Source organism: Epithele typhae (genome assembly GCF_022376455.1).
Source record: "Epithele typhae strain CBS 203.58 chromosome Unknown BXZ73scaffold_54, whole genome shotgun sequence".
Lineage (NCBI taxonomy): Eukaryota > Fungi > Basidiomycota > Agaricomycetes > Polyporales > Epitheliaceae > Epithele > Epithele typhae.
This window is the reverse complement of record NW_025954245.1, coordinates 12,835-34,563: the sequence shown is the minus strand read 5'-3', so window position 1 is coordinate 34,563 and position 21,729 is coordinate 12,835. Positions and strand designations below refer to the sequence as shown.

The window sequence follows — 21,729 nt, the reverse complement described above, 5'->3', positions numbered from 1 at the left end:
GGTGTAGATTACCGCACGAGTAAATAAGACAGAAGAGTCAGTACACAAGACGTAAGCTATCAACGGTCCAACTGTCCAGACGACGGATCGAAATCTACACGAAACCTGCCAACGCGAATGCACACAAGAACACCAGAGACCGTCGCTGAAAGTCGCCCCTCGACCACCGCTCTACTCAGCCTCAGCGACCTGCGCCTCTGCCAGATCCACGTCCCCGCCCTCCCCGCCCTCCCCCTTCTCCTCGGCGGCGGGCGTGCGCAGCGCGAACATCGCCTTCGCGATCGCGAACTGTATGTCCGCGCCGTCCAGGACCGCGACCCGGCCCGCCGTCGGGCTCTCCTCCACGCCCTCCGCGTCCGCGTCGAGCTCGTCCGCCGACGGCGTCGGCGACGTCAGCGGCGACAGCAGCAGCTCCACGAGGTCGTCCATCGGGATGTACTTCCCGCCCGTGAGCGCGGCGCGGTCCCCGACGTACGCCCGCCGCCACGGCGGGGGCGGGGTGCGCGACGCGGGCCGCCGCGCTTGGACGGCGACGGCGGCGGGCGGGCACCCGGGCTTGTCGACGCCTTGGCGTTTCCGGTGCTTGACGCGCCGCGCGCCGACGTACGCCTCCGCGGGCACGAGCCACGGCTTCCGCCTCCGCATGGCCGCGGTGATCGTCTTCGGGCCCTTCTTGAGTGGGGGGTGCGCCCTTGCGATCGCGCTCTTCTCCGCGCTGAGGTCCTTGTGGCCTGCGTCTGCGCCCTTGCCTGTGCCCGAAACTGCGCTCTTGCGCGTGTCGACGGCCGTGCCATCGCTCGCGCCCGTCGGCGGCTGGAGGGCCATCTGACCGCCCTTGATCTCAACGGCCATCCCGACGCTCTCGTTCTTGACGGCGCCGTACACCTTGTAGAGCTTGCCGGCCACGAGCTCAACCTCCGTTGGGGGCGGCCCTGACGGCGCGTCCTCTCGCACCTCGGGGAGGTGCAGCTTCTTGCGCTCGTCCGCGGGCTGCTCCGCGAGCGCCTCCTCCGCGAGCGAGCGGTACTCGGCGGAACCGAACGCGGGGAGCGTGCCGAAGACGCGCGAGGAGACGTACGGCTCGCCGCGCTGCTTGCAGCACTTCGTGCAGTTGCACGTGTCGGTGCAGCGCGGGCAGGTGAAGTCGGTCGCGAACGGGTTGAATTCCAGCTCGGGGTACCTGCGTGCGGCGCGTGGTCAGCCTTGGGACGGACGGACGCGCGGCGTGTGTGTGACGCACCTGACCTCCACGCAGATCTGGCAGAAGTACAGACCGCAGGGCATGCCGGACTTGCGCGGCGCGGTGCATCGCATCCTGTCGCAGCGCGCTTTGTTGCGGCACTGGTGGCAGTACGGGACCTTCGCTTCCGTGGGGAAGCTCGAGCCGGCTTCGTTGGGCTGAAGCTTGGACTTGGATTTGCTGGAGTTCGTCATCTCTCTCTCCTTCTCCTTCTCTCTCTCCTTCCCCTTCCCCTTCCCTTTCCCCTTCCCTTTCCCCTTCCCCTTCCCCGACACCGACTCGACGTACTCGTCGCTGTCCTCGCTCTCATAATACGCCGCCACCGCGCGCTCCGTCAACCTGCGCGACCGCTTCCCCTCGCGCTCCTCGACGACCGGTGTCCTCACCACTTCCTCCTTCACCTTCGCCTTCGCCTTCTTCTTCGCGGGCGCCTTCTTCTTCTTCGGCTCGAACTTCTTGTACATCCCGAGGTCCTCCTCGGACGTGGTCGGGCCCCAGTCCGAGAACGTGGGGTACGACGCCGCCGTCGGCATCCCCCAAGAATCGTCCCACTGGGACGAGAACATCGACGGGCCCGCGACCGGCTGCTGCTGCTGCTGCTGCTGCTTGTCCTTGCCCTTGTCCGGCCCCGTGCTCGTCGTCGCGGTCGCGGACGCGGACACCGACGCGGAGGGGGTGGGGGAGGGCGCGGGCGGGGCGGGGGGAGGCGGGCCGCCGAGGAGCGAGGGGTCGATCGTGGTCGCACGCTGCGCGTCCGCTTCCGTGTCGGGCTCCGTCGAGGGGTACATCCACTCGCCCGCGGACTTGCACGGGTCGAGCGGGGACCCGGACGGCGCGCCGGAAACGGAGGTGCCGTGGAGCGCGCTGAAGAAGTTGCTGAAGTACGGCATGGGGAGCGGGGGGAATTCGGGGAGGGACGAGAGCCGCGGTCCGTCCGCCGGGCTGTCGGAGTGCACGAGCGAGCTGATGTCTAAACCGGCGTCGAGGTTCACTGCCACCGGGGTACAGTAGTCGGCGAACTGCGGGGGTATTTGCAGATACTCGTCAACGATGTGGGGGAGGGGTTGGGAGGGTGGCGGAGGAGTGACATGGGGCGTGTCGACTGGAGTGGGGAGTATCGCGGACGGGGGAGTTAAAGACGGGCCAGAGACGGGATAGTGTAGGATAGAATGACGCGGAGGCGATGGTGAGGTCGAGGGAATTTGAAGGCCAAGGGCTGACGGAACTGGACTTTTTGGCTGGGAATGCTCTTGAGATCGAATCGCAGGTCGTGGTTGAAAATGAGGAGTCGCTGGGACCGGCTCAGAAGAAGTGATAGGAATTGATTCTGGAGGCATCGGAGGAGCCCATGAGGGTGGAAACATCATGCGGAACGGCGGCGGTACCCGGCTTGCAGTTGCATCCAAGACTGTCTTCGACGGGCGGCAAGGAGCGGGAGAGGGATATCTTAGTCTAAGGAGCTGGTGGAGCGACGATGGCCTATCATCCTGCACTTCAGTAAGATCGGGCAGCGACGAGTCAAGCGAGGCCACTACCTGTGACTGTGACGGGGCTTTTGACACCGCAGGATGTGGCGGAGGTGAAAGAGCGGCCGCTAGTTGAAGCTCGTGGATGATATGGCGACAGTCGAACAACACACGTTGATGCGAAAACGGCGGGTACGGGCCCAGACGGACGGTGGTCGATGGGTACAAAGCCTCTAGGCAGTCGGCGGCCTGATGCGGCTCTTCGTCGCCCTCCTCGTTGAGGTCTTGATAGAACGGATCTTCGGTCTCGGTCTCGATTTTTAGTTCGGTAGCGACTTCGTCCTCCGCACCGTCGTTGCCAGTCTCGTCGTCGTCGTCGCGCCGCGTAGCTCGAGTTCTCTTGTCCGCGTTCAGCTTCTGCTTCTTGACCGGCTTAGTCGTCGATCCAGCCGTCCGGCTGCGCTTCCTCGGCGACGCCTGACTGACTAACTCCCTCAACTTCGCCGTCGCCGTCCTCGACCTCTTGCTTCTCCCCGACGCGCTCGTCTCTCCTGGCTCCTCCAGCACCTCGGGGACATCCCTCGGGACCTTCCTTGGGGCCGGACGGCTGCGAGGAGGCGCTAGCGGCGGGAGATCGTGGTGTTGCAACGCGTTCGCGGTGTGTGCTATGTTCAGCTGCTCTGTCAACCGCGCTAGAGCATTGTTGTTTTCTTGGGTCTGCAGCTCGAGCTCGTCGAACGGGTCCGTTTCCTTGAGCTGGCGGTGAACGAGGGGCATCGGAGGCACCTCGACGTAGTCCATAATCATGCGCCGCTTCTTCGTCAAGCGCTTCGCCGGGAAAATGGGGGAGCTCGGCTGCGAGGTCGGGCTCGCGAGGAACAGCGGAAGCTTGTCGTTCGAGCGTGGAGGAGAGGTAAGCTGTCACAATGAGTCAGTCGCGTGACTCGAGCCTCTTGTGCTGTATATACATACCTGTGCATATGACGAGCTCGCGAGCGCAGTGGAAGAGAACTCCGCGAGAGACTTCGGAAATTCGGGAGACTGCGAGGTGGGGAATGAGGTCTCGCAGGGTTACGTGGCTGAAGTCCACTTACCTCCGAGGAGACATAGTATTCCTGCGTTGCCACGAGAAGTTGGTCGGAGATGGAGCCATTCTGGACCGGCGCCGATTTATCTCGGGTCGCAGTGCGCCCTCGAGACGCCTTGGACGAAGATCCCGACGCCCTAGGAGGCTAGACCGATATCAGAGATAGACCTCACTGGGGAAATGGCAAAGGAGAGCGTCCCCAAGCACCTCTTCGCGTGGCATGTGGTGTGCTCGACGAAACACCAAGCAAAAAAGGAGAACGTACTTTGACTGCGCTCGACATACTCGGACCCGATCGCTTGGTAGGAGCAGGAAGCGGGTGCACAGAGGCTACGCTCTCGTGGTCCGTTTCACCGTCCGCGTCCAGATCGTGCACGTCCTCGTTCGAGGGAGCTATACGCGTTGGTTCCGGCAACGTCGGTTCCTGCCATACCCAAAACAAAAAATGAGCTCAAAGACGTCTCACATATTAAAGACTGAGCCTACCTCCGCGTGGTCTTGGTGCGTACCCCGAACTTTCGCAGAAGGAGGTGTGGAGAGCGCTCCAAAGCTCTCTATACTGACGACGTGGCTGGGGAGGTCGCTGTCTTGCGTCGGGGGCTGAGCTCGATCACCGGATCCCGGTGGCGGAATCGTCTTAAGTCCCTCATACTGCAGTCAGGACACATCCCATTCGCGAAACACGCGTCCGACGCGCCGAAAGAGCCCACATACCGTCTGAGCCTCGACAACCTCAAGGGTATGCGTGCTTGGTCCCGGAGTCGCGTGTCGCTGTGCTTGAGCCTGCAGGGTCGAGTCAGCGAGCGATCAAAAAGCGCGAAGCACGGACGACGCACCTCTTCTTGGCCCTGGTCCTGCCCGTCTGCTACCAGCGACGCGTCCACCACACCGTTTTGCTCCGAGCTTGCCATCTGCACGAGCGCGTTTACTTCTTCGATCGCGGAAGACGCCGCGTTGAGCTCCCCGAAGATTTTCGCCGGGGAAGAAAACATGCTGGCGAGGAGGCTTGAGGTTGGGGCGGGGGTGGAGGGCGAGGGGGCAGGGCGGCCTGTGGTGGATTGTTGGTTCGGATTCATTGTATGCGAGTATCCCGACGCGGGAAGTTGCGCTTCGTGTACGTGTTTTATTGTGTGCGCTTCTTCGTGTGGATTGGCGGTGACGGAAAACACAAGAGCGCGGTGGGGGGACCCGTGTCCTGTGGTAGGGGGTTTATCGCGTGGGGCCTCGGAGGAAGGGGTTGTCGCAGGGGGAGTAGACGTGGCCGAGAGATGACCGTCCCAGTTGGCGAGCGCGGAGGACATGCGCTGCGCCGTCGCCGTCTGGACTCGCGAGCTGAACGCGGGGCAGGAACAAGGGGAAGCTGGAGTCTGAGAGGAGGAGAAGCGGCGCGACGTGAGCGGGCGCGACACGTGCTCCGACGGGCGTCCACATCCAATTTTAGCGCTTGTCTCCGGGCCTCGCAAATTCACAAAGCCGTGGAACGTCGGAGACGCGGCACAGGCAGTACGATAGCACCAGCGATCGCACGACCTAGTTCGACGGATTGTAGTACAGGAGGGAGACGACGATTACAACTTTACTTTATATGCCAGCAGGACACGGAAATATGAGGGAGGGGTGGAGGATGTATACGAGAGAGCAGAAAATGGTGGCAATGAGCAACGAACGTTCTGAGCAGGAATGGGGAGGATGAAGTGCAGGGGACTCGCTCAGACGTTGACCAAGATCGCGATGAACCATACGTAGGAGATGTGCCACGCGTGCGGCGGGAACCCTGGGCAGCCGGAATGCAAGTTGTATGGTGTAGAGGACGTATTTGTTCGGGTACTCGTCCAATTACTGCTGCTTGCACTCCTCAGGGTCAGTGCTCTGGTTGCCACCGGCGCCGCGGCCCTTGGGCGGGCCACGTCTCCTCGCCGGAATATCGTCGTCGTCGGAATCCTGACAGCATGGTGAGCTATGAGACGCACTTCAAAGGAAGGAAATGGATACAAACATACATCGTCCTCAAAGTCGTCCTCGTCGTCCTCATCGTCATCCATGTCTTCGAATTCGTCGTCATCATCGAAAGAGTCTTCATACTCAAGGGCTTTGCCCGTGAAGTAGTCGACGGCACGGGGAATGATCTGTTCACAACATCCATCAGAAAGTCACTCTCATGGTAGCATGTTCAAACGCACCTTCTCCTTGAAGTCCTCGCCGAGCTGGTAGTCAATCTCGAGCTTCTCCTCGAGCTCCTCGAGCTCGTCCTCATCCATGTCGCCGCTGTCAACCAGCTCCGGCGAAGGGGGCGAAGGGGGCGAGAAGAAGTTGAAGAACGAAGCGATAGGGCGTGCTTTCCTGATCAGACGAGTACGGTTCGTGTCTGGAAAGACGACGATCAGCCGATCGGCGAACACTAAAAGGTTAAATGCCTCGGACGCGACTCACTCTTGTTGCGCTGCCGCTTGACCTCGAACTTCTTCGTCAGATCCTTCTCCTCCTTCCACTTAATCTCCGTCCCAACGGCGCGGTCGTACATGAAGTCACCGCTATACCCGACCTCCTCCTGGTAGAGGTACGTCTTCTCGAGGACTTCATTCTCAAAGAACTCGTTGGGGCCGAAGTGGAAGAGGATCTTGAAGCCAGGCCGAGGCTCCGAACTTGGGAGGTACTCGAGGCGGACATCCTTGAGGCTCTTGAGGGCCTCCGCGTCGCGGTCGGTAATGATTTCGCCGAGATGGACATGTGTGCGGAGGGCGGTGAGCCAGAACTCGGGAATGCCCGTCGCTGAGGGCTGGACGTCGTCGGGGAGCGAGACGTAGTCGGGATCATCCTTGAGGGATGCCTTCTCGCCGGCCTCGATCTCCTCGGCGGTAGGGGGTGCCGTACCAGTAATGATCGCCAGACGGCGGTCATACAGCGGCTTTTGCATAGTAAGATACTGTAGAAATGCCGTAATTAGCATCGTGTAGGATGGCGTCAACGGAAGACCGATATATGACTGGAGCTGCGGCAGCCAGAGCCCACCCCTTTCGTCGAGCGACATCCAAAGCAACGGACAGACGGGCCTGATGTCCGCATAGACACGAATACACATCACGGATACGGGGATTCTGAAGGACATCGCACCGGCATCATCTGCACAAGCCGCTCGGGGCGAAATCATCATCTCGTACCCCGCATCCGTGATCTGAATTGTCTGATCTATGCGGGCCCGCCGCTCGCCCGCTCGCCCTCCGGCAAGACGAGCGGCACCCCGCACACAACAACGGGCCGGCAGAGACATCGGCGGGTGCACAGATCGCATGGGCAATCGTCCATCAACAAGACGCGTAAGATCCGCCCAGACAAGCCGCGCGATCCCGCGATGCCTCAACCCCCGACGCGACATCGCAATCTACAGAGGATGAGGAAAGGAGCGCACCTTCTTCTCGAGCTCGAGACACTCGCGCTTGTACTGGTTCTGCAGCTCGACCTGCTTGACCTGCACGCCCTTGAGCGCCTCGACGTTCTTCTTCACTTCGACCGGGAGGCTCTCGACGTACCCCGAGCTCTTGCCGACGAGCCCGGTGAGCTTGCCGTGGACAAGCCCGAGCATCGCCTGCTGCATCGTGCCGCCGAGCTCCTCGGCCTCTTCGCCCTCGTCGCCCTCCGTGATATCGGGCACCGTCGGGCGCGAAAGGCCCTGGGCGATCGGGGCGTGAGTGAGGGGGGTGTTCTGCGGGGTGGGCGCCGTCGGGTCGACCTGGTTGATGGGGATGTTGACGGACATGGTGGGAGGGAGGTGGTGGGGGCGGACGACAAAGATCGTGAAAGAGGTCGAGGCGCAGAAATCTGAGCTCGCCTCACGCGCAAAATGGCCGGTCGGAGTTCGAATCACCGCACCGTTCGCCCCGCGCCTCCGACCTCATCTGCACCACCTGCCCCGGCACCGCAAGTCTGGCCAGGAACCGTTGACTAGATGGATATGACGCCTGTACGTTTCCGCGCTCCCCTCCCTGTGTCTTTGTTCGCGCAAGATGTTTGAGAAACAATGTCTTCAGCAGGCGCTCTGGCGGGCGTCGAATCAAGATTAGATATCGCGGCGGGCAGAGCACACAAAGCACACATGCCGGGTGCAGCGAGGCAGCCACATCTGAATCGCATCGATTTAGCTCGTAATCTTACACCTCCATCGCCCTCTGCCCAAGACCTGCCGCGCGTGTCGTGTGCTACGTTGCTCTGTGTCCGACATGCCCCAATCAGATCCTCTCGAATACGTACAGATACGCAAGCTTCTTGAGCTCCCGCACGCCTTCGGCGTCCGCCTTCACCACCTTCTCGTCGTTGAAGAGCACCCAGCCCTCGTTCTCTGTCCTTATGTGCGCAACGTAGTGTCCCGAGTGCACTGACGGACCCTTGTGCGATACGAATGCTTTGAGCCGGAAGCGTGCCGGAAGTGTCGCCAAACCGCCAACGCTCGCGGCCGGCGTGCTTGCCGCTGGCGCGATTTCTTCGCCGGTGTCGTCGGGGTGAGAGAAGAGCCACTCCACAGCGCGCTCAGCGTTTCCGCCCTACGAATTGTCAGACAGAGTACACGATGGGCTTCTCAGACTACACGTACCGTTTCGCGGAGCGCCTTCCCCGCTTGTGCAGGCGTGAACCCCATATCCGCAAGCATGCTCACTTGCTCCGCCGACGGCTCAGAATTGCTGCTTCCCCCGCCGCCGGACGGCTGGATCGGCGCATCGATGTCTAGTGGGAGTCGTTGACGGAGAGTTTTTTTATTGGAAACAGGCAATGTCTCATACCTGGGTCTTCCATGTGCGCGAACAGCCACTCCATTGCCGCCTCTGGATCTGCGTTACCCGTCGCGAGCAACGCCTTTTGACACCGGATGGTAGGGAAACCCATCGCTTCAAGCTGGGCCATGGCAGCCGGGTTGAACTCAGGCAGACCGGGAGATGCGGCTTCGTCGTTGGGGAGCTCTGTCTCTCCAGGCCGGAGACCACCACCCAAGTACTGATCCAACATGAGGAGATCGTCCTCGGGGAGGTTGACGGGAATGTCTGTAGCATATAGATCAGAAGAGCAAGAAATCCAGTTGCTCAAGGGACTCACCGAGCTTCGCTGGGACCCAGTTCACCAACTGAAACTTCTTCGCGTGCACAACCAAGATATGCGGGAACGTTGAGAACCGCGTCCGCCTACGAACACCACCATCAGCAACATACACCGAAACCTTCGAGCGCATATATTCGCTCACTTTGTCGCGATAACCTTCTTCTGGCACGCCGGGCATTGGTATTCCAACGCCTCCGCACCCATCACGATCTCGAGGCACTCCTTCAGCGCGACTTCCTCGTAAAGCACCTTCCCCTCCTCGTCTTTCCCCTTCTCCTTCGTGGGAACCGGTATGCTGAGCGTGTCGGTCTCGTCGACTCGATACCTCACGCGCTTGCACTCGCCGCACTCCAGCCGCTGCTCCGTCCCGAACGCGAAAACCGCGGTTGGCTCCTTCGCCGCGTCAAGTCCGAGGCGCTTCGCGTGACGACGGAGGGTCGAGACGAGGTGCGAGAAGAACTCCTCTGCGTCCTGCTGGCGCATCGTTGCGAACTCTTCGTGGCCCTTGCCGACAAGTGCTTTGAAGGACGTGGGACGAACGCCCTCCTGGAAGACGGGGATGGGCGAGTCGTGGGCGAAGGGGTTGGTCTCCTTCGGAGCAGTGGGCGATGGGGAGACATGTGGGCGGGGGTGGGAATAGCGTCCGGAGAGAAGTCCATCTGCCATCTTGTGCATCTGACAATCGAGGCAGCTCGCGGGGAGAAGCTCCTGGCAGAGTTCCCAGTGCGTCGCGGAGGTAGGCAGGTATCGCTGCTTGAAGGGGTCCAGAGAGAACAGTGTCTGCATGACCGATGCCATGTAACAGCTGTCCGATGGGTTAGCACAATGGAGTAGAACAGACGATGCAGAACATACCTGTTCCCAAGGTTGGACAGCCCAGTGAGCCCGGGTCCAAAGACAGGTTCGAGTGCTTTGCCGTCTTCTCCCGTCAATGAGAAGTCAAACTTGAGGTTATGTTCAATTTGCTAAGGGCCAGAGTCAGATTGATTTTCGATACCTGCATCGATTAACGTACCAACTCCGTCATGGACTTCTCAGTCTTGGTCTGCTTCTGCACATTGATGCCAAACGTTGAGAGATGGCGTGCAAGATCGGGGTCCAACTTCGAATCATTACAAATGTAGCAGTATATGTCTGCCGACTGCTCAGCCTGCACGAAACCATAGACGAAACGATGTGCGTACCTGCCCCGCCTTCGGGAGTGATCGTACCGAGCTTGACGCTGACGGGGTGTTGAGTCTCCTCGAAGTGATTCAGCCCGTGGCCGTTGCCTCCCACTCCCCCGAATTGTTGTCGACCGCATCCAAGGGAGCCGCACGTCAAGCACAACCATAGGTTCTCCTTCAGTTCGCACTTCGAGCAGTGTGCAAGACCTGCAGCGAGTCGCGTCAATGGCGCATCACCACGAGATGAGAAAGGCGTACCTGATGCCGCAATTGAGCCGGTCGCGAGCTGCTCGAGCATGAGCGTGTGTTCACAAGCCGCGAACTCCTCTTCCCACGCCTTGACTTCTGACTGACGGGCGGAGGACATGGACTGGGTAACTCCGGAGATGAGGGATTGGACATGGGGGTCGACGGACGCGTCGGGAAGCTCGAGCCCGTGCTCTGAGTCGCACTTCCAGCACTTGAGGACGGTCTTGTGCTCGTACTTGTCCTCCTCACGCTCCTCCACGATGGCAAGCTTCTTCATTTTTGCAGGGGGCTCTTCATCCTCGGCCTACCGCAGCACCATCCTCAACCCACAAGTATGGCAAAGTAACGGGAGGACGTACCCTGTTCGCAGACGGCTTCGGTTTCCGCTTCATATTAAGCGTGAATCCATGCCCCGTCTTCGCCGCATGAGTTCGTGCGTGGTGCCTCTCCTTGTCTAGGCATCCACCATTGAAGCACGTCAAGCATACATCGACTCCGTTAGGACCATCCTGCGGAGAAGTTGACAGGCAGTCGGCGCCACACAGGGGGAGGAACTCACCTGGTTGTCGAAACACTGTGTACACTCCTCGCGATGAACGGACTGGGAGAGCTTTGGCTGCTGAAGACGCGCGATGTCTCCGATGTGAGTACACGACATCGCGTCCTGTGCCATCCAACGTCAGCAACGGGGCAGAACCCTCCGCCACTCGGCCAAGATCTCGAGCATACCTATAGATCTAGGAGTTTCAGAAGACTCAAAAAGAGTGTATGTGGTTTTGGAGGAGATGTTGGTGGGAAATAGGTGTATATGCGTTCACGATCTGAGATGGTGGCCGAACGCGAGCAAGAGAGGCGTGAAAGCAAGCGCCTACGGAATTGCTGAGCTTGATCAAACGCGCGCCTATCTTATCTGTCTCGTCGCCCCGCCAAAAATTGCTGCCATTGGACAAGTGCATACAGGCGCACTGTCCTTGTCCATACCCTTCGCCTTCCCCAGGTCCTCCTCTCCCCACCTCCCCACCTCCCCTTCCCCCAAAATGGCTGCAGCAAACGGCACCGCCGACGCCCCCATCGACATTTCCGTGATCCCAACCGTTGTCGGTATCAACTTTGGCAACTCATACGCCTCCATCTCTGTTCTCACCAAGGTTGGTGAAACGCTGCTTCGTCGTCAATCAGAATGCTGATAGGAACTCTGAAAACGGATGTTCTATAGGAAGGTACCGCGGACTGCATTGCGAACGAGGATGGCGAGCGTCAGATCGCATGCGCGATCTCTTTTCATGGCGAGGAAATGGTGAGTCTTCTTACTTGCGGCTGTCAATGGCAGGGATTGGAGGCGGGACATATGCCATCGTGCGCTCGACTACCTCGTACTCCTGCTCTTGAGAGATCGCACCGTCTGTGAGATGCGTCTCGTTCGCGCACGGCGGAGCGTCCGAATTATTGTCGCTGTTCTGTATGATCTCATTGCTCACAAGTTGACAGTATATCGGCAATCAAGCGAAACATCAACTCGTGAAGAACTCGCAGAACACTATCACAGGGTTCAGGAATATCTTGGGCAAGAAGTGAGTAGACTGTGCCGTTATTAGCATTGCACCTGAGCCAACGCTCAACGCTGTGCGCAGGTTCTCTGAGATCCCTGCGAACGCGTTGTCGGTCTCTGCTCCGGTTATCCAGCACCCCGAGCTTCCGGACGTACCTGCATACAAGGTCAAGGTTCTTCAGGCATCTCCTTCTCCCCTCCCCACTACTGCGTCCAACACCCCTGCCGCGTCTCATGCCGCCACTCCCCGCTCGGAACCCGTCGCTGTTGACCGTGTCCTAAGCGTATCGGAGGTCGCCACAATCTTCATCAAGTCGCTCGTCCAGTCCGCGGAGGACTTCCTTGGCAAAAAAGTGCAGGGTGCCGTCATTACCGTCCCCAGCTGGTTCGAGCAGGTGCAGAAGGACGCGCTCGAGAAGGCCGCCACCGACGCGGGCCTTGTCGTCCTCCAGCTGCTGGATGAAGCGGGCGCGGCAGCCGTCACTACCACCAGTAGCCCACCGACTGCAGGCCTCAGCGCAGACCGCACTCAGCTCATCGTCGACCTCGGCGCCTCTGCCCTCGAGCTCTCGCTTCTCTCCATCCGGCAAGGCCTTGCGTTCTCTCTCGCCACGCTGCGCGACGACACCATCGGCGGTGACGAGATCGACAACAAGCTGATCAAGCACTTCGCGAAGGAGTTCACGAAGAAGACCAAGACGGCGCTGACCGTCTGCCCCGCGTCGGACGCGCAGGAGAAGCGCGCAGAGGCCAAGCTCCGCCTCGCACTCGAGCACACCAAGCGCACGATCTCCGCATCCCCGGGCGCCGCGACCTGCTCCGTTGAGTCCCTCAAGGACGGCCTCGACTTCACCGGCACGATCACCCGCCTCCGCTTCGACATGGAGGTCCGCACGATCTACGACCGGGTGTACGCGAAGGTCAAGGAGCTTGTCGCCGCCGCTGGGCTCGATCTGTACGACGTCGACGAGGTTGTGTACGTCGGCGGCTCAGCGAGCCTCCCCGGGCTCGATGAGGCGCTCGCGGCCGGACTCCAGGAGGCGGTCGTGACCCCGTTCACGCAGGGCACGGTGGTCGGGGGCGGCGTGGGCGACCCGACGACGATCCTCGCGCGCGGGTGCGCGATGCAGGCGAAGATTCTTGCCGGGCTCGCGGACGGTACGGACGAGGAGCGCGAGGTGAAGGCGTCGTTCACACATGGGCACCAGTACACCCAGGCGAAGGCGACGGGCAAAACGATCGGCCTGCTGTTCCCCGAGGACGGTGCGGAGGGCGCGCTTGGCGGGCAGTGGGTCCCTGCGGTGCTCAAGGACACGCCGGTGCCGGCGAGGCGCATCGTCGCGTTCGATGTGGACCTCGGCGAGGGCGAGGGCGAGAAGAAGGTCGGGTTCGAGGTGTGGGAGGCGAAGGAGGGCGTGAAGATCGAGATGGTCAAGCCTCCGAAGCTTGACGACGAGGAGGCCGGTGAGGACGAGGAAGAGGAGGAAGAGGAGGTGAAGGAGAAGACGGTGGAGAAAGAGAGCTACCTCGCGGCGGTGTCCTTCCCCGCGACGCTCGCGCAGCAGAAGGGTGGGCGATGGACGACACGACTAGAGGTTACGACGATAGTGGGTGAGGATGGCGGGCTGGAGATCGGCACGTGCGAGGTGGGTTCTTCGGGCAAGGGCGAGAAGACGGTCGTCACTGTTGCCTCTGCGTGAACTATTGTACGTGTATCCCACGCTGTATTACCTGAATAGACCTTGTTTTGTAGAGTCGGGTCGCCGGGGCTACCTGCGCGCACGCTATCTTCATTACGGATACTCTCGCTGGCGTCGAGGCATACGTCTTCGATATAAGCGGCCCCTGAGGCCGGATGGCAATTGACTCCGACCACCACCAGCCACCACCGCGCAAAAAATTGCACGATACATCGAACGTAAGCAGCTTAATTTTTAATGTCCTTCTAGTTGCTCACCCCAACCGGCTCACAACCCACAGTGGGCGAGATGGCGAGCATACCACTGGCAATCAGCCGTGCCAGCACCTTTCATCATCTGGACGACGACGTGCTACTCGAACTGGTCTCCTATCTACACTGGTTCAATCTAGCCAATTTATCCACGACGTGTCGCCGTATGCGCATCATATGTATCCCAGCCCTATTTTCCACTGCTTCCATTCGTGCCCAGTGTCTTTCATCAAGAACCGTGAACGCTCTGCCGGAGCAGGCTCGATTTTGCGTACGGTACGCCTCCACGAGTGCTGCTATAATTTGTGATCTAATGACACACTATTTGCCATCAGTACTCTGAGGCTCAACGGCTTCTTCGATCGCCCATACCCAGAGTCTGGTCTGACCCGGTTACCACCTGCTCCGAAGAGGGTCACTGAAGACATCGAATCTCGCGCAGCAGCGAATTTATCGACCATCATTCATTCAATGCCTCATCTGGAGACCGTCATTATAGACAGCCCTTATAGGTTCTACCGGTGGCTTGGGAGGAACCCTCCTACAGTCGGGGTGCCTTTCGATGTTCTCATGGTCATCCTGCGCGCTTCAGACATTCGGCAGATGATTGTCAACCGCATACTGTACCATGAAGACGACTTCATCCCCGAAACGCCACATCTTCCCCTTCACATTCCACGCATCAAATCGTTCCGCTACGTGCTGCCGACGTATCGGGAAGGAACTCGAGCGTATGACGCCGAGGCCGCTGTTCTCAAGCTCATCATTCCGCCGCTCGGCGGCTCCGTCACAACGCTTCACCTCCCTACCGAGAACGCGCCGTTTCACGAGATGTCGCTTTGCGAATGGCCGGCACTCCAAGAGCTCGCGCTCGAGGGCGAACATCTCGCGCTCGCCGGCGTCACTCCCACGCCGTACATCTCCTTCCTCGCACGGATGCCCCACCTTCGTCGTCTCCGCCTGCACATAGCAGATGTACACAGGGCTCCTATGTCACCTCTACTATCAGCAATAGAGTCACCTCCGGCGATATGGCCCACCTCAGCCCCCTCGATGTCAAAGCCGCCTCTACAGGCACTTGAAGAGCTCACCGTCAGCCATCCTCGCGTCGACGACCAGTTGTGGGGACAACTGCCTCCTAGCCTGCGGAATGTACGGCTTCGTTCGTGGCCGTACCACAGGTCGCTCGAGCACTTGGGCGAAGGTCGGAATTTCCCTCTGGCGGGGACCACCTTGTGCTGGAGCTCGCCGCATGTCCCATCCTCCAAGCTCTCCCACATAATCACCTCCTATCGCGAGTCGTGCAACGTGACAAAACTAGAGCTTGAATACCACACCAACGATAAAGAATCGACGCTGCTGGAGACTGTCGCCGCCGCGTTCCCGGCTCTGCAGAGGCTGACGCTCTCACGGAACGACGACCACAAGGGGACGAAAGCAGCATGGGCAGACATCGTGCGCCTTCTCTTACGTGCTACGCGTTGCGCGGGCTGACTTTCTTTTCGCACGCAGATCGACGTTGCCGAAGCGCTGCGTGGTCTGCACGACTTGTGTTCTGTCAGAATGTTCATTGGATGGAACAAAGAACGGGAAATCGGCCTCGGAGCCTTCGACGGAGCCCCTGCTGAAGTACAAACCGAGGCGGCGTCGATGCGTGAACAGGAACCGGATGTGGCGATATGGTGTCTCGAGCTGATCGCTAGAGTGTTCGTGCGAGTGCTGGGCCCGGCCATTGAATTTGTAGATCTGGCTTATCCCGGGACCGAGTGGTGCTGGATCAGATTCCGGCCGAATGACCTGGATATGCGTATGCGGGAGGAGAGACTAGTGCCTTGGTGGTAGAAGCGTCCGAAGCCATGTGTTTCAATACATACTGTACCATTTCGAATTGATCGAACCGCCGTTTGGAGCGTGACGGCGGGTTTGGTCGGGCGGATTCGAACTTTGACCGGGCCGTCTGTGACGGCCCGGAAATTTCGAACCCATCATCGAGTTTTAGGCACTTTTACGCCCAAACCGAGTGGGCGCTGGCAAGCGCCCGCGAGATGCTTTCGAACTTCGGCCTTGTGAGCCGTGACTACCCCCGAAATTTCGAACTTTTGGACGCTCTTGTGACGCGTGACGTTCGATTAATACGAAATGGTACAGTACCGATATCAAGAAATAACAAGTTGGGCTATGTTGCATAACTGGAGGAAGCTGAATGCCGCTAAGTAGACGCGAGTTCTCCGAGTCTCACTGAACTTCTCAGATGAAGTCTCTCCCATTGGTGCACTCCTGTGCCTGCGGAACAGCTGCTTTTCCGGAGTGCATGATCGTTTCATTTCCATCGTAACGGCCGGACATGCGCCACGGTATACTAAAAGTGTCTGCAACGACATCCACGTCGTCACCTTCCGCCTTGCCCACAAAGTCCGACTATGTGCGACCGTATTGCCCTCTCCGTCTCAGTGCTCGTAGCGAGATCCCCGTGTAGTTGCTCAGGCAAGATCCAACTGCCGGCGTGTTTAAGGTGAGTCCGACGGTCGACCATCCAGGATGAAGCTTCCAGTGGCTTCCAATAATCGTGCCCGCCACTCGTGGTCGGAGGATATTGACGGCTGCCTGTGTTCGCATTTGTGCTATTACGTGCTATGACAACCCTCAAGTAGACTTCATCCATAAAAGCGTTTATTCATTAGTGATCGCCACTGGCGCCGGTCTGCAACTCAAGCGCCCAGTTGGCGCCGTTGGGCAACGCGTGGTGATTTGGTAATGTCACGCTTGACTCCAACCACCATCAACGCAAGCACGCCAGGTGGCCTGTCGTCTGTGACTGCAGCCTATCGAAAGTATGTGGCTTTCCTTTCCTCCCCCAGCATATGCTCAGTTGCACTGCAATCAGTAATGGTCGAAGTGGCGAGCGGTGCGCCGGTTGCCACATCGTTCAAGCACCTCAACGACGACGTGCTGCTCCAACTGGTTGAACTTCTTGCCTCGTACTCCCTGACAAACTTATCCATGACATGTCACCGAATGCGCTCCTTATGCTCTCCCTCCCTCTTCTCCGTGGTTTGCATTCGACCTGGGCTCCTGTTTGCAAGCACAATCAACACCCTGCCGAAGCATGCCCGGGGCCACGTACAGTACGCCTCCACTAGTCGAGCCCACTTCACTATGCTGACCACTGACGACTGTCTATCAGTACGCTCACGATAAAGGAGTGCTTTCACCGCTCATCTCACTCAGATGCCCAACGGTTGCCACGAACCCCCAAGGTGGTCAGCGAGCTTGAGTGTCGCACGGCAGCAAATCTGTCGAATATCATTCACTCCTTTCCCCGTCTGCGCTCTGTCGTTCTTGGCGACCCTTATACATGCTTGGGATATAGTTGGGAAGACCTGCATGATAAGGTGGGACTTCCTCTCCCTGTCCTCTTCACCATCCTACGAGCTTCGCACATCCAGCACATCGTCTTCACCCGCACCTTGTATCACGACGACGACCCCATTCCCAGTACTCCAACCCCACCCCTCCTCTTGGACCACGTGAAGACGTTTAGGTACACGCCACACAAGTATCGCGAAGGCCCTCGAGCGTACAGATCCGAATATGTTCTTCTCGGGCTCATCATCCCACCGCTCAGCGCCTCCGTCACGACGCTCCAGCTCCCCCTCGAGAACGCGCCTCTTCACGAGATGTCGCTCCACCACTGGCCTTTCCTTAATGAACTCGTTCTCGAGGGCGAGCACCTCGCGCTGGCAGACGTCACTCCTACGCCGTACATCTGTTTTCTCGCCAAGATGCCGAACCTCCGCCGTCTCCGCCTGCACACAGCGGATGTGCACAGAAATCCCCATTACACCCTGTTGTCGCGGTTGGAGCCGCCTCCGGCAGTCTGGCCCGTGTCAGTTCCTCCGACGAAGAGGCCTCCGCTGCAGGCGCTCGAGGAGCTCACGGTGAGCCACCCTCGCACCGACGATCAGCTGTGGGGTCACCTGCCGTCCGGACTGCGGGAGCTGCGGTTGTGTTCTTGGCCGCACCGAGGAACGCTCCTCCATCTGTACGAGTCCCATTACTCCATGCCGGTTCGGTCGGGTTTGGCATGGCGCTCGCCGCTCATCTCGTCGTCCACGCTGTCCCGCATCGTTGCCTCGTGCCGCAGCGCGTGCAACGTGACCGTGCTGGAGCTCGAGTACGCCACGGACGACGGCGAGAACGCTCTCCTCGAGACCGTGACGGCGACGTTTCCGGCGCTGCAGCGGCTGACGCTCCTGCGGAACGACGCGAAGAACGAGGAGCTGGGTCCCGCGTGGGCGAACGTCGTGCGTTTCCCTCTCCTTCCTCTCGTTTTCCGTGCGCCGCGTATGGGACTGACGGTTCCTTTGCCCGCAGCTCGGCGTCGCCGGCTTCCTCCGTGGTATCCGCGGGCTGCGTTCCGTGCGAGTGCACATCGGATGGAACGAGGAGCACTACATCAGCCTCGACGCGTTCGCCGGCGCGCCGGCCGACATACAAGCCGCCGCCGCCGCGTTGCACGAAGGGGAGCCGTACGTGGCGGACTGGTGTCTGGAGCTGATCGCTGTGGCGTTCGTACGCGTCCTGGGGCCCGCGATCGAGTTCGTGGATCTGTCCTATCCCGGCACCGGACACCATTGGCTCAGATTCAGACCGAGTGGCACAGACATGTGTATGCGGACGGAGGAACTAGAGACTTGGTGGTAGAATTGTTAACAAAGCGACTTTGGCTGTACATGACACATTGACATCTTTCATTCGAATATTCGAGTTACTTCCGAGCCTTCGGAGGGAGACGAGGTCCACCTCCAGGCGGCATAGGAAGCATGCGAACACAAGACGTGATGGAGCTAGACTGGGGCGCCCTGACCTTGCCCGGGTGAAGACCGACGATCATATTCATGAAGAATCCCTGAAAGTAGGAAGTAAGTAGTGCGCGGAGGGACAAAGTGCATCCCGTTGAAGTGGCTCACCATGCCAAATACGGCCGAAGGATCATCAGGAGTCAGTCCATTGTGTTCTTCGTTGGGCCAGATTCTACCTTCTGAGGACTTGGTGTCGAAAAAGAAGTTCGCCAAACTTCCGGATACCGTGACCGTCTTCCCCTCCTCGAGGCCTTTGAATTCGAAGTCGATCCCGAAGTGGGAGGCTTGCTGGGGGTTTCTGACCATGTAAGGGGGTGCTCGTTTCATCGTAGCTCCGTGGAGAAGTGTCTCTCTCTGAGGGCCACCTTTGGTCACGGCACGGAGCAGCTCTCTGAGCATGAAACACGGAAGGAAAGAGCGTGAGGCACCTTCCAGATTCACGTGGAAACCGAAGTGAGCCGTTGTGGTCGCACAAAATAAGTAGAGCTTAACGTACCCGAGTCGAGGAGAACATTAACCGGCGGGCCCGGCGCCTTTGGCCTGTCGTCGAGTCCGGTTCCGGTCACCGCGTTGTTAAGTACGATCCTGATCACTTCCTCATGATCGATTGTAGGGCCATGGCGTTTGATTGTTATTGCTGTGAGCCAAACCCTCCACTCCGTAGCCTTCACCGGCTGTTGAGAGACGACGGCGATGTCTTGAAACTGGTTACGAGAGACGAAGCCCCAGTGAGGAATAGCCAGGTAGCTAACGTTTCCGAATAAGATCGATTAGGCCTGCGTGATGTGTCTGAGTACGCACGCGTCTCCGCCCTCGTATGGATTCATATTGAGGTAAACTCCAGGCCCGTATTTCTGTACCAAACGCTTGTAATTAGAGATGGCGCGTCACGATATGACCCAGCGAAGTACGTACCTCTTGGTCGTCTGGGATATTCACCAATGATCCGCTTCGAATCATAGACTCGGTGAACGACGCAGGGGCACCCATGTCTTTAGCCTGACATATTTTTGAGATACGCAGGCTGATAAACGATGTGATAGACTTACTGAAGGCCCTGAAGGTAATTCCACAACTCCGAGATTGCGCTGGAAGCTATGCAAGAAGTCAGAACACTCGCACAATATCACGTTTACCAGGAAAAAAGGTGAGAATCACCTCGTAGGCCCCAGGCCCAGTATACCGTCCGTTCTGTCATGCTTACACTTGTCGTTACGTGCATACGCAAGACACAAACAGCGTCGAAGCTGTATGGCCTTCTCAGAGGTATGGGACTCTCTGGGAATACAGTATGGAACTCGCATAACGAGGTTGTGCGGGTCTGGATAGATGACACCTGAATACAAACTGTCTTCAATACACCGGTTCTCGGAGAGAAAATCGAAACAAAAGAATGCACGCACACACAGAGAGATAATCCCCGTACTTGAGATGACCTGTGAGGGTGGGTGCCTTGTAAACGTATTCGAAGCCTTTGCCAGGTGGGGGGACATCTGGGGAGGAGTAGTCCTTGACGTAGAGGTGGCTCTGCTTGGGACGTTCGTCGTCGGCTATGTTCGTCGGCCAGTACGCCAAGTTTGAAGCGCCCCCGTCTTCCGAGGAGATCTTCAAGTAGTCTTCCAAGTAAGTCCATCTACACAACACAGTTAGATTCGCACGGAAATTTGTTGAGAAATGAGATAGTGTACGTGTTGGTGGTCGCTATCCAAGACGCTTCAGTCAGAAGATGACCAAAACTTTGGATGATTAAACATGCCTGTATCGACAAGAAGCTTGATCAGATGCTCGTGCGAGCTGTCTTCGTCGCTCAAAACCCCCTATAGATTCCCATAGAAGGTAAGTATTGGAGCACAGGCCAAAATTGGTTGAGATCGTACGAAACGGGCAACGAATGAGAGCCCTGAATAAAGAGTCAGTGCTGTGATTGATTGAAAATTGATGCCCTGCATACTGGTAGGGTCCGCCGACTCAGCCGAGCCTTGTCCGAGTCTTGTGAATCCTGAGGTGTGTGCGGTCTCTACTGACAACCCAGCCCGGTTGTACTCCTTCTCGTCGTCGTAATATTCATCGTCGGAATTGCGCTCGAACCGAAGGGAGTTCAACGGGGGGATCATGTCGTTGACGGACTTTCCCGGAGAGGTCGGAGTGAGAATCTCGAAGGATGCAACCGAGGACGGAGTATTGGGAGCGTCAGCGACGTCGACAGAAGACGCCGTTGTAGACTCCTGAGTGGCGGGATCGCCTTCTGCGACGAGAAAACGTTCCGGGCGGTGGAGGAGATCATGTGCAAGCTGAGTAGTCGCTGTTAGCACGCATAAAACGTCGGAAAACATGATACAGAGTACAGACCAAGGCTTCAGTGCGGGCATGAAGGGCTTCTTTGGGAAAGTCGACGGGAATGGCCCAGAATCCAAACTCTGCTTCGTCGGGCGGCGAGGATGTAGGCGGCGGCGGCGCAGCAGTATCCATGAATGAGAAGCGGTGGGGGAATGGAGCGTTGGTGATGGAGGTCCGGGAGTTGAGTTGATATACGGCGTACGCGTCGGAGTCGGACAAAAAAGTGTATGCGCGCGTGGGATATGAATTTCTTTCTTTCGGACCCTCTAAACCTGTACGGGTGCAAGACGATCATAGGCCCCACCAGAGGAGAACATCCATCGCAGGCATGTGCTACTTTCATCTGAGACCTGACGCCTTCTAGCGAGAGAACCTACAGTAGCTATTGGACTGGTGCATCCATTACCATAGCCTCTCGGCAAGGTGTGGATGCATCTGTCACCCCCATCGGCCCGGTTGCAATCTACGCCGCTGCCGCTTCCGCAGGTGCGCTCACGCGTCGCCACGGGCGACACGCTGCCCCGACATGTCTGACCGCCGGCGCCTCTGGCCCTCCCACTCGAGCTCACTGCCTCCGACAGTGAGCTCACCTCCCCCTTTGTTTCAGACCACACCTTTTGTATAGAATTTGCGATTAAAATATATTTATTAGTAAGCTACTACAGTAGGACTAGCAAGGAATACTACAGCCCCGCGACAACGCGGAGGCAGAGGTGGAGGAGGGCGACGTGGACGGC

The 21,729-nt window shown here is 58.7% G+C and overlaps 7 protein-coding genes across 7 annotated transcripts; 3 read left to right on the top strand and 4 right to left on the bottom strand.

Annotated features, from left to right (window-relative positions):
- Positions 1-1,062: 1,062 nt before the first annotated feature.
- On the bottom strand, positions 1,063-1,416 carry BXZ73DRAFT_35313 (uncharacterized protein; the record flags this gene model as incomplete). The annotated part of the gene is made up of 2 exons (XM_048017866.1): positions 1,063-1,180; positions 1,241-1,416. Coding segments are annotated over 2 exons (294 nt in total), but the record flags the coding sequence as incomplete, so codon positions are not given.
- Positions 1,417-5,629: 4,213 nt separating this feature from the next.
- BXZ73DRAFT_91904 (nucleosome assembly protein) lies at positions 5,630-7,547 on the bottom strand (the record flags this gene model as incomplete). The annotated part of the gene is made up of 5 exons (XM_048026158.1): positions 5,630-5,734; positions 5,794-5,919; positions 5,974-6,158; positions 6,224-6,698; positions 7,200-7,547. The coding sequence occupies 5 exons, from the start codon at positions 7,545-7,547 to the stop codon at positions 5,630-5,632; spliced, it is 1,239 nt and encodes a 412-aa protein (XP_047874472.1).
- A 469-nt stretch (positions 7,548-8,016) lies between these two features.
- BXZ73DRAFT_52089 (ubiquitin carboxyl-terminal hydrolase 14) lies at positions 8,017-10,951 on the bottom strand (the record flags this gene model as incomplete). Its single annotated transcript, XM_048020749.1, has 11 exons — positions 8,017-8,328; positions 8,379-8,509; positions 8,566-8,823; positions 8,876-8,961; positions 9,021-9,683; positions 9,734-9,843; positions 9,894-10,012; positions 10,063-10,251; positions 10,303-10,597; positions 10,653-10,802; positions 10,853-10,951. 11 exons carry the CDS (start codon positions 10,949-10,951, stop codon positions 8,017-8,019), a joined length of 2,412 nt encoding a protein of 803 aa, XP_047874471.1.
- A 379-nt stretch (positions 10,952-11,330) lies between these two features.
- On the top strand, positions 11,331-13,542 carry BXZ73DRAFT_52206 (actin-like ATPase domain-containing protein; the record flags this gene model as incomplete). The annotated part of the gene is made up of 4 exons (XM_048020771.1): positions 11,331-11,429; positions 11,510-11,590; positions 11,782-11,864; positions 11,925-13,542. The coding sequence occupies 4 exons, from the start codon at positions 11,331-11,333 to the stop codon at positions 13,540-13,542; spliced, it is 1,881 nt and encodes a 626-aa protein (XP_047874470.1).
- Positions 13,543-13,830: 288 nt separating this feature from the next.
- BXZ73DRAFT_80087 (uncharacterized protein) lies at positions 13,831-15,635 on the top strand (the record flags this gene model as incomplete). Its single annotated transcript, XM_048023214.1, has 3 exons — positions 13,831-14,069; positions 14,129-15,248; positions 15,306-15,635. The coding sequence occupies 3 exons, from the start codon at positions 13,831-13,833 to the stop codon at positions 15,633-15,635; spliced, it is 1,689 nt and encodes a 562-aa protein (XP_047874469.1).
- Positions 15,636-17,266: 1,631 nt separating this feature from the next.
- Positions 17,267-18,052, top strand: BXZ73DRAFT_30425 (uncharacterized protein; the record flags this gene model as incomplete). The annotated part of the gene is made up of 1 exon (XM_048017790.1): positions 17,267-18,052. A coding segment is annotated over one exon (786 nt), but the record flags the coding sequence as incomplete, so codon positions are not given.
- A 509-nt stretch (positions 18,053-18,561) lies between these two features.
- BXZ73DRAFT_104628 (uncharacterized protein) lies at positions 18,562-21,124 on the bottom strand (the record flags this gene model as incomplete). Its single annotated transcript, XM_048015970.1, has 11 exons — positions 18,562-18,702; positions 18,764-19,083; positions 19,152-19,402; positions 19,457-19,509; positions 19,571-19,654; positions 19,705-19,750; positions 20,082-20,288; positions 20,408-20,472; positions 20,533-20,555; positions 20,607-20,946; positions 21,005-21,124. The coding sequence occupies 11 exons, from the start codon at positions 21,122-21,124 to the stop codon at positions 18,562-18,564; spliced, it is 1,650 nt and encodes a 549-aa protein (XP_047874467.1).
- Between the last annotated feature and the right edge of the window lie 605 nt (positions 21,125-21,729).